Source organism: Mustela nivalis, assembly GCF_964662115.1.
Source record: "Mustela nivalis genome assembly, chromosome: 2".
NCBI lineage: Eukaryota > Metazoa > Chordata > Mammalia > Carnivora > Mustelidae > Mustela > Mustela nivalis.
This window is the reverse complement of record NC_139021.1, coordinates 134,679,396-134,690,410: the sequence shown is the minus strand read 5'-3', so window position 1 is coordinate 134,690,410 and position 11,015 is coordinate 134,679,396. Positions and strand designations below refer to the sequence as shown.

Genomic DNA, 11,015 nt, shown 5'->3' with positions numbered 1-11,015 from the left:
TTGCTAAAGTTCATCCATGTAGTAGCTGTAGTTAATTTAGACTGCTATGTAATATGCTATTTGTGACTATAGATCAGCTTATTCACTCTTCCATTGAGGAGCACTTGGATTGTTTCCATGTTTTTGTTACTGTATTTTACTGTTCCAGATCTCTGCTGTTGAGTTTGAAATGTATTAAGATTTGGGATTAATATCATATACTTCAAGTCTGTTTATTGTATGTTGTATAAGTATTGAGCACTAGAAGTGTTTTGCAACAGTTTTGACTGTTTTGCAAACTCACCAACAGTATATCAAACGCTCACTTTAAAATTTTTTTTTCTTCCAAGTTTTTATTTAAATTCCAGTTAACAGTGTAATGTTAGTGTCAGGTGTAGGATTTAGTGATTAATCACATGCAGTGCTCAATCCAAAATGTGTACTTCTTAATACCCATCACCATAACCTATCTCTCTCCTCCACCTCCCTGCCCCACTCCCATTCAGCAACCTTCAGTGTGTTTTTCTACAGTTAAGAGTCTGTTTTATGGTTTGCTTTTGTTTAATACCCTATGTTCATCTTTTACATTTCTTAAATTCCATATATGACTGAAATCATAGGGTATTTATCTTTGACTTATTTCATTTAGCATAGAGGATCACTGAAAATACTGTTAACCTGCATTTTTCATGGAGAAAGATTTAAATGACCGGTTTTCAAAAATCCCGGTTTACGTAGGGATACTGAAAGAAAAGGGTCGAGAAAACAAAATCGAAACTTGGAAAACTTTAGGCGTATGCCAAGGCAAAGTTGTACCTTGGACGAAGTGACTCGGGGAGGGAGGCTATCGCTCAAGCGCTGTTTCCAGAGCGCAGGCGCAGAAACCTCCCAACAGCCGTTGCCTTCCCCGAAAACTTTATCGCGAGTCTTGGGATAAACTTGTGGTAATTGCCGGAACTAAATTCTCGCGAGAGGTAATTAGTAGTTGCCATGGTTGCGCATAAATACTTTTGCGGCCGCCTCAGGTTAGACAGCTGTATCACTCCCCAGAAAACCCTCTGCTTCCGGCCTCTCTACGGTGGTCCTGTGACCACACCCCGTTCTTTCCGTCTCTTCAGCTGCAGCGGGTTGGAAACGCAAGGCCGCCTCTGAACACAGGGCACTCTGGTATGGACCTAAACACCCCCCACCTGGCTTGGCGCGGAAGCTACTGCCAACCTCTCAGGCCTCCCATTTGAAGCCAGGCTTAAACCCCCTTTCCGCTTTGCCCCAAATACCACGCAGTAGGTCCACACTGCACCTCTGTCCCCAGATGACACGCCGTCCATCCTGTCCTTCATCAAACCTGTTTCTGATGTGACTGTTCTCTTGCATTTTCTTTTGTTTTTAAAAAGTTTGTTTTTAATCTATGCACTCAACGTGGGTCTCGAACTCACAACCGGGAAAGCAACAGTCTGATGCTCCACCAGCTGAACCAGCTAGGTGCCCCTCCCTTGCATTTTCTTAGGAGTAACATGGCAAGAAATGAATGCCTCTTGGGGGCAACAGGAGCCGCCGCCCCTACCCCCCACCCCCACCCCCAGCCTGACTGCCCTGACCGTTAGTAACCAGCCAGATTTCTTGCATTCATTACACAATAAATATGCTGCTAAGACAAGGGTTAGTGCTGGGCACTCAGGGACTGTAAATGTGAGTGAGAGATTACTTGTCCTGGAGAAACTGTGCATTCAGGAAAAGCAGTGCACATTAATAACACCATATGTGCCTACATCGTAGATTAAGCAGTTTTACTATTTTAGTGGATATTCACACCAAATGTGAAACATGAGAAGTTTATATTATCTTTATTACAGGAGGTCAAACTGAGGCTCATAGAAATTAGACTTTTGTCCAGGGTCAGGCTAGTGAAGGTCTAATTCATGTGGTAGTATTGAAAAGGAAAGGAGAGTAATGTAAAAGATCATTTCTAATGTGAATTTGATAAAAAAAAAAAAATTGTCAGGGTCACTTAGGCCCAGAATGAGCCTGGAGACAGGGTGTTGGACAGTGATCTGAGGTATTTGGATGACTGAAAGAGGGAGTACCTGAGAAGAGGCAGAATAAAGCCTGGGGACAGCAAAGTATTGCCTTCTTTTTTATACCACCAGTCCTAGATAGATGTAGCATAGTGTGTCCTCAGTAAACGTTTGAATTGCCATAAGTTCCATTTTGAATTGAGGCAGAAAATCTTTCTTAAATATATCCAATTTATTGTTGAAATTGTGTCATTAGTGTTGTAAAATAATTAGACAATATCTCTGACTTAATAAGATATATGTCAGAACTTTTGGTGGTGGACTAACCATTATTCTTTGTGGTTGTTTCTTTCCTGTTATATTTTTGTAAAAGTGAGAGATTAACCTTTGAGGGGAGCGCTTTGTACATTAAAAAAAGAAGCCTATCAAAGAATACCATGAAAGATGGAGGCTGGGGTTGGGAAGTAAGGGAGATGGCATTCCTACCCTCTTTTTCTTGGAATGATTTGTGCTTGATGGGTTAATTATATGTGTAAAGATCATGTTAGCACTAACTGATGGAATTCTTCTTGTGACCAGCTCTGTAAAGCACTATTTAGCAGCAAAGTTTGGAAAGGGTACAAAAAAAGTGCTGGACTAGCTATGGCATTTTCCTAGGTTCTCCCTAGTATTGGTTATGTATTGTAATGTGGGTACTTCTGCAGCTATGGTACTTGAGGGGACAGCTTGATTCATTGTATTTACAGAGACCAAAGAAGACCAGAGGGACTTTGCCCAAGTGCTGCTATGGAACAGGTGTCATCAACAGGCAGACCTGTGCAGATCACAGTGACAGATGGATATGACTTGGTAAATTTATTTTTGGAAATTAGAGAAGTTCTTAGTTTATTCATTTTTCTTGAAAGTATATTTGCCTTTGAGTTCAGGTTTCCCTGTTAAACATCTGTCTGCAGGTTGCCTGAAGATGTATTGGAAGCACCAACAGGAAGAATGCTTTTGCACCCTCCTATAACACCAGACCTGCTGGTCTTAACATTGCAGTGGCATTTCTTTCTCAGTTTTCCTTTTTGTTAGACTATATAATCAGCAGGTCACATCACTGTGTGTGTAAAATACCTGGGAATTTGAGTACTACATTTAATGGGCAAAACAAGAAGTGATTTTTGTTTTTTAGACAGCGGGTCTTTTCTTCTGAAAAAGATCTGAATTCTTCCAGAGTTTCTTTTGTGATTAATTTCACTTGGTTAATTTAAATAATAAAACTACAATATGATATAGCTTAAAAATTACAAGAATAATGAAATGGCAAAGTATTTATTCACTATTATGAAGTAAAATAGCTCATTCCAAAACAGGATGTAATGAATGATCTCTATTTGTTTTAAAAGGTTATATAAGAGATGTATCTATAAGTATATGTGTGTATTTTTACACACACATATATATATTCATAGGGAAGACTAGAAAATATATTCTAAAATGTTACTGGTGCTTGCATGTTAGAGTGAGATTATAGGTAATTTGTTTTCCTGTGTGCTTTTCTTACTATTTACAATGTTTCACAATATACTTTTATAATCATATAAACATGAAAATTATTTTTAAAAACTCCCTACATAATAGCATTTAAATAGAATTTTACAGTTAGCTACAACTAGTTTTGTTTAATGACTTTCTACCTACCCCTTTTCTATTTGTGATATAGCTTGTTAGGAAAACATGGAAAATGCTATTTAGTTCAAGTCAAAATGATTTGCCAGATATAGAGTACAGATATGTGCTCTATATGAGTGTAATTGTAAAGTCTCTTTCTGTCAACAGAAAGGTTTTAAAGGAGATACTCCAGTTACTTTTATTCGTGCAGAATTCAATCAAGTGATTTTGGGAGACTCTGCAAAAGTTACAGTTTCTCCAGAAGGAACTGCAAAATACAACTTCACGAGCAGTTTTGAATACAGTCCTGAAGGAGGAATTACTTTAGATGACCTTGCCCACAAACCTGTGTTCTGTAAGTCCTTGTGGTACTAAAGGTATTAATTATGTTGAGTATGTTATAAGAATATTCTGAGATATTTAGTAGCTGTTTGGGAGGACAAATGAACACAGCTTACTTTTCCACCTGGGAATAACATGGTATGGTTTCAGTCCTACCTGCTTTTAGCATCGGTCTTCATGGCCTGCTAATTTTAATCAGTTTGTATCAAAGCCCTTTTGACATTTGACTGAAATTTGCAGCCCTTATCTCCTAAGCTGGGTTGGGAGCTTTTCCTAAATATTCCTATATCTAGGGTTGCCAGATTTAGGGGGAAAAAAAGTAAGAAACGTATATACTAAAAAATTATTCATTGGTTATCTGAAATTCAGATTTAACTGGGCATTTTGTATTTTGCTTGTCAACCCTGTCTGTAATTCTGTATACAGTACTTCTGTACACTTTTTATTGAAATTCAGGTCTGTATTTTATTTCAGAATTTCTAGTGCCTAGAAATATCTGGGACATAAAAGGTCTCAAAAAGTGTTTGCTCAATGAATGAACGAACTTTTACAGTTTCTAAGAACACAGTATTATCTCTGACATACTTTGTTCTTACACCTGTATACTAGTCTAAGGCTTTTGTTTTAATCTATACTCTTAATTTTTGTTTTGTTATTTTTTTAGTGGCACATCTCCTGTGGCACCTGCCAAAAACCAGATTCCAAGATCCCAGACCCAGAGAAGTGGGTCCTGGGAATCATACAGTATTCTAGAGCATTGCATTCTAAACTTTTTTTTTTTTTTTTTTTTTCATAAAAGTCACCTGAGACTGTGGGAGAAAATAGTCCTCAGAGCCCTACCCTAGACTACTAAATTCATGATTGCCAGGGAAGGATCCTGGAGGGAAGCTGCATGTAGGAACAAGTCTCTGGTGACTGCTGGGAAGCACTACTCCAGAAAAGTGATTTATACCTCTGGCCTACCTGGTAATCAGTCACCCATGGAGGCATCCATCTGATCCACACTATCTGATCATTCTCTTCTACTTCTTTCGTCTTTGCTTTGTGCCTCTCTGTCACTCCCAACCCCAAATAAGGGGAGTCAATGTCCTAATTGCGTTCCTCCCTGACATGTTAGTTGGGAAAGGCAGAAGAGGACCATTGTTTTAAATGTGTCATTGAACCCATGAGAAAGAGAGGGCCAGCTTTTTGTTCCAGAAGCAAAGCAGAAACTGAAACCCGGAGCTCTTGAACAGTTGGTATTGGTGTGTGGTGGTGTGGGGGGAAAGGGCATTACTCCAGAATCTAGGGGCTTAGGTTTTAGACAAGCTAAGGGGCTTGTTTTGGGCTTTAGACAAACTAAGGGGCTAGGTTTTAGACAATCTAGGAGCTTAGGTCTTAGACAAACAGAGAACTTGGGCTGCTATAGATGGGAGTTGAGACTGAGACCAATCCCTTTACCACAAGCCAAGACTCTCAAAAAGAATGGACTAGAAAAAAAAAAAAAATCCATGCCCCGTCATATGTATCTAGCCATTGAATAGATGAAAAACGTCTTTCCTACTAAGTAATAATGATAGGGTTATGCCAATCATTAAATAACATATATTTTCTTAATACACACAAGGAACATTTATACAATAGAAACTGACCAAATACTAGACAATAAAAGAAGTCCTGCCATATAACAAAGAAGCAACGGCACACAGACTTAGTTTTCTGATCAAAATACAAGTCAGCAAAATTAGAAACCTGTAACAAAAACATTAAAAAAAGAATCCATTTGGAAATTTTAAGGCACACTTATGTCGATTCATGGGACAAAGAAAAAAATCATAAGAAAAACTATAAAGCATTTAGAATCAAACAATAGTAAAACACCAAATATCAAACTTGTGGGGAAAAGCTAAAGTAATACTTAGAAATACATTTATGTTCTCAAGTGCAGTCATTAGCAATCAAAAAGGATTTAAAATGAAACCTCTGGGGGGAGCCTGGGTTGCTCAGTCCGTTAAGGATCCAACCTTTGATCTCAGCTTAGGTCTTGATCTCAGGGCCACGAGTTCAAGTCCCATGTTGGGCTCTATGCTGGGCGTGGAGCCTACTTTAAAAAAATTAATAAAGTAGAATCTCTGGATATATATACGTTCCCCTATTCCTTTCACTAACTACAACTGCAAACCTCAGGCTTTTTATGTAAAACAAACATGAGGAACTCTGAAAAGTGGAAAGAAGAAGGAAACATGAGACATGAGGAATGATGTATGGTGAGCTGCCTGGGTTTTATTTTTGCCTTGCATATCCCAGACTTGATGCTGAAGAAACCAGCAACCTGGAAACATGAATGAGTGCAGACCAAAAAAAAAAAAAAAAAAAAGAAAGAAAGAAAGAAAGAAAGAAAAAAGAGAGAGAGAGAGAGACCTCTACTCTAACCAAAGACCAGAAAATGGGCAGCCTTGCAAGACAAGAAACTCAGTAACTACTCTGCACCAGCCAGACACCACAAACAAAAAAATGTGACCCCACTCAAAATCAAGCAGAATGGAGGACTTAGACTTGTATTCTTGCAAAGCTGAAATTAGGTGCCCCAGCTGGGTGGTGGTCAAGAATACCAGATGGAAGAAAGGGCTTCTGTGCTGTCTGGTCATGAACCCTCTCTCTCACCATCAGGTTTTAATGGAGACCACATGGGGAGCCTGGATTTCTGCCCCAATCTGGCAGTAACAAGATGCCATCTACTGTCCACTGGAGTGGTATCAGAGGAAGCCTAAAGTAGGGTTGAGACTTACCATCACCTAGTGGTACTGAGTCTACACCCACTGTGGTATCACTGGAAAAGAAGTGAGGAACCAGACTCTCACTCCTTGTCATCAGTAATGAGGAACTGTCTCCCCGTGCCCCTAGGTATCAATAGAGGCTAAGTGGAGTTAATAGTGGGGGACAATGGGGAAATCCCCCCTCCTTCCTCTGTTGGAGCAGTGTTAAAAAAAAAAATCCAGCTAAAACAGATGGTTTAAGGTCCAGAGTTTCATAACATACAAAAAGTCCAAGATTACATGAAAATCACTCATCATACCAAGAACCTGAAGATATCAAACTGAATTTTATTTTCTTTGACTATATTAGCATTTTATTTAAAATTTTTTTTATTATACTCAGTTAGCCAACATATAGTACACCATTAGTTTTTTATATAGTGTTCAATGATTCATTGCAAACTGGATTTTAAAAGAAAATCAGTAGATGCTAACTAACACTAAGATAACATGAGAATTCTTAGACAAAGATTTTTAAAAGATTTTAAAAATAATGGATCAGTGAACAATTGAAGACATGGAAAATAGACTCAGCAGAGAAATTGAAGGTCTTAGAAACAGAAGATAATGGAAATTTTAGATCAGAAAAATACAATAACTCTTTAAAAAAGCTCAGCAAATGGTCTCAACAGCAGAATGGAGGAGACAGGAAAGAATCAGTGAATTGGAAGATAGAACAACAGAAATACCCAATCTGAATAATATAAAAGAAATAGACTAAGAAAAAAAAATGTGAACAAAGTCTCAGAGGCCTGTAGTACTATGACAAAAGATCTATTGGTGTCATCAGAGTCTCAGGAGAAGAAGGGAGGGGCTAAAAAATATTCAAAGAAGTGAAAGCCTAAAAACTCACCAAATTTGGCAAGAGACATACACGTACAGATTCAAGAAGCTGATCAAACTCTCAGTAGGATAACCCAAAGAAATCCATATTAAGAAACATCATAATTAAACTTCTAAAAACTGAAGACAGAACAAAATCTGAAAGCAAAGGAAAACATTTAGAATGTTATCAGTTTGTCATCAGAAACCATGGAGGTCCAAAGGGAATGGCATAGTATTTTCAAAGTGATAAAAAGAACTGTCACCTAGAATCCAATACCTGGAGAAAAGATGCGAAGGGGAAATTAAGACATTCTCATATTAAAGAAAACAAAGTCTGAAAGAATACCCTGAAAGAATGACTGAAGGAATTTTTTCCCAACAGAACAGAAATAATAAAGAACCTAGTAACACCAGGAGGGAAGAAAGAGTGTGGAAAATAAAAATTGGGATGAATAAAGTAAGTTTTCCTTCCCTTTGAGTTTTCTAAATTGCATTTGATGCTTGAAACAAGGTATAACACTGTCTGATGCAGTTCTACAGGAATATTGAAAAAACATTTTAGGCAGTTATAAACAGGAAAGGTAAAGGCACATAAAGGGAGGTAGTTTCGGTACTTCAACTACTGAAATGATGACACCTGTAATAGGCTGTAATAAGTAATGTATATAAAATGCAGTACCTAGAGCAATAACTGAAAAAGGTATACAAATAGATACTCTTAAAAGTATTATAGATATATTAAATATATAATATGTATTATCTATATAATATATATGGATATTATATATAGATAATATATATTATCTATATAATATCTATATAATATAGATATATTATAGATATATTAAAATGGAATTCTCAAGAATGTTCTTGCAGTCCACAGGAAAGCAGAAGACAAATGAAAAAGAGAGGACAAACAACCCCAGCAGACTTAAACCCTAACATATTAACAATTACATTAAATATAACAAGAGACAAGAGGTTGCAGAATAGTTAAAAAAAACACACACACACACAACCTAACTATATGCTGTCCACAAGAAGCTCGAAATATAACTCTGTAGTCAGCTATGTAAAAGAATAGAGGGATAGAGAAAGATACATGTGTACACATTCATCAAATAAGTGAAAGTGACTATATTAGCATCAGATAAAATAGATTAGGCAAAGAAAATAACCAGAGACAAAGAAGTTCATTATGTAATGATAAAAGAGACAACCCATCAAGAAGACATAGTAATACTAAATATATACATGCACCAAACAACAGCTGCAAAATATGTGAAGCAAAACTGATTAAACTGAAAGGGTGAATAGACAAATCCACAATTATAGTTGGGGACATAAACACCCCTCTCTCAATTTGTAGAATACCTAGATAGAAAATCATCAGGGATATAGGAAAACTCAACAATACCCATCAGCCTACAATATCTAATAAATATTTATTGAACACCCAACAGTAGCAGAATATGCATTCTTTTCAAAAGGCCACAGACCACATATCAAAACCATATTCTGGGTTATAAACAACCTCAACACATTTGAATGAATTAAAATAATGTGTTCTCTGACAACAGTATCAAGCTAGAAATCAATAATAAAAAACAGGAAACTCTCTAAACATCTGAAAACAAAAAGACACACTAAAGTAATCCATAGGTCAAAGAGGAAGTCTCAAGGGAAGTAAAAAAAAAAAAAAAAATACAGTGAACTGAATGAAAATAAAAGTACAAGGTAACAAAATTTGTGGGACATAGCTAAAGAACTGCTGAGAAAATTAGAATACTAAATGCATACTTTAAAAAAAAGGAAAAGCCTCAAATCAATAACCTGTCATCTCAAGGATTTAGAAAAAGAAGTACAAAATCAAACAGAAGGAAGAACATAATAAAGATAAAAGCAGAAAGGAATAAAATGAAAAACAATAGGGAAAGATCAATGAAACAATGAAACAAGTAACACACTGAGTGTTGACACACTGACAAAACTTCAGGAACAGTGGCCAAAAGCAGTGAGTGGGGGGAGAGAAAAGGCACCACAAATTATCTATTAGAAGTGAAATAGGATAACATCACAGATGGTAGACATTAAAAGAATAATAAAGAGAAGAACAACTCTACATACATAAATTTCTTAAGAAAATGGACCAGTATTTTGAAAAGCACAAATCACAACTCATCCTATATAAATAAATAAAGTGGCCCTGTAACTGTCAAGGAAATTGAATTCATAATTTGAAATTTCTGGAACCAGAAAGTCTTACTGAATAATTCTACCAAAAGTTAAAAATAATAACTAACACTAATTGTACACAATCTTCCAACAAATAGAAGAGGAGGAAACATTTAATTCATTTTATGATGCTAGTGTTACACCGATACCAAAACAAGACAAAGACTGTATGCAAATGGAAAACTGGAGACCAGTATCTGTCATGAATATAGACACAAAATTCTAACAAAATACTAGCAAGTAGAATTCAATAAATAAAAAGAATCATACAACATTATGAAGTGGGATTGATTCCAGGGATCCTTGGTTGGTTCAGTATTTGAAAATAAATCAATGTGTTCTACTATATTCATAGTCTAAAGAAGAAAAAGCATATGGTCATATTGGTCAAAACAACAAGTGACAAAATTTAACACCAATTCATGATAGAAACTCTCAGAAAAATACAAATAGAGGGAACTTCAACAGCCTGACAAAGGCTAACATTATACTTAATGGCGAAAGATGGAATGCTTTCCCCCTTAGATTGAGAACAAAAATCAAGATTTGCTCTCATCACTCTTAAAAACATAGAGCTGGAAGTGCAATAAAGTAAGAAAAAGAAATAAAAGACATCTACATCTGAAAGGAAGAAATAAATCTGCTCATATTTGCAGATGACACGGTTCTCTATGTAGAAAATATCAAGAAATGTGCAAAACTTCCAGAAAGAAAAAGATCATAGGATGCAAGGTAAATGCACAAAAGCAATTATATTTCCATATACTAATGATAAATACATGGACACTAATACTAAAAATATATCATTTACTGTTGCTTTTTAAAATGAAAAGTTTAGTGTAAACTTAAGAAAACATATATAGCATTTATGTGCTGGAAACTATATACTGTTGAATGAAATTTTTAAAAATCTTTATAAATGGAGGGACACACTGTACTCAGGGACTGGAAGACTCAACATAGTTAAGATGTCAATTCTCTCCAGACTGATATAAAGGTGAAATGTAATTCTTTTTTTTTTTTTTTAAAGATTTTATTTATTCGATAGACAGATCACAAGTAGGCAGAGAGGCAGGCAGAGAGAGAGGGGGAAGCAGGCTCCCTGCTGAGCAGAGAACCCGATGTGGGGCTCGATCCCAGGACCCTGAGATCATGACCTGAGCCGAAGGCA

General features: G+C 36.4%; 1 protein-coding gene across 12 annotated transcripts in view; it reads left to right on the top strand.

Annotated features, from left to right (window-relative positions):
* Nucleotides 1-932: 932 nt before the first annotated feature.
* Nucleotides 933-11,015, top strand: part of CFAP70 (cilia and flagella associated protein 70) — a 113,380-nt gene continuing 103,297 nt past the window's right edge. For 9 of the 12 annotated variants that reach the window (XM_082716711.1, XM_082716706.1, XM_082716713.1 and 6 more), the window contains exons 1-3: nucleotides 933-1,146; nucleotides 2,741-2,843; nucleotides 3,816-4,002. In XM_082716711.1, coding sequence (XP_082572837.1) covers nucleotides 2,781-2,843; nucleotides 3,816-4,002 — 250 coding nt within the window. In that variant the 5' untranslated portion in view covers nucleotides 933-1,146; nucleotides 2,741-2,780. Of the gene's footprint in view, nucleotides 1,147-2,740; nucleotides 2,844-3,815; nucleotides 4,003-11,015 lie in introns of those variants that run through there. The other 3 variants (XM_082716703.1, XM_082716705.1, XM_082716704.1) reach the window with 3 other exon arrangements.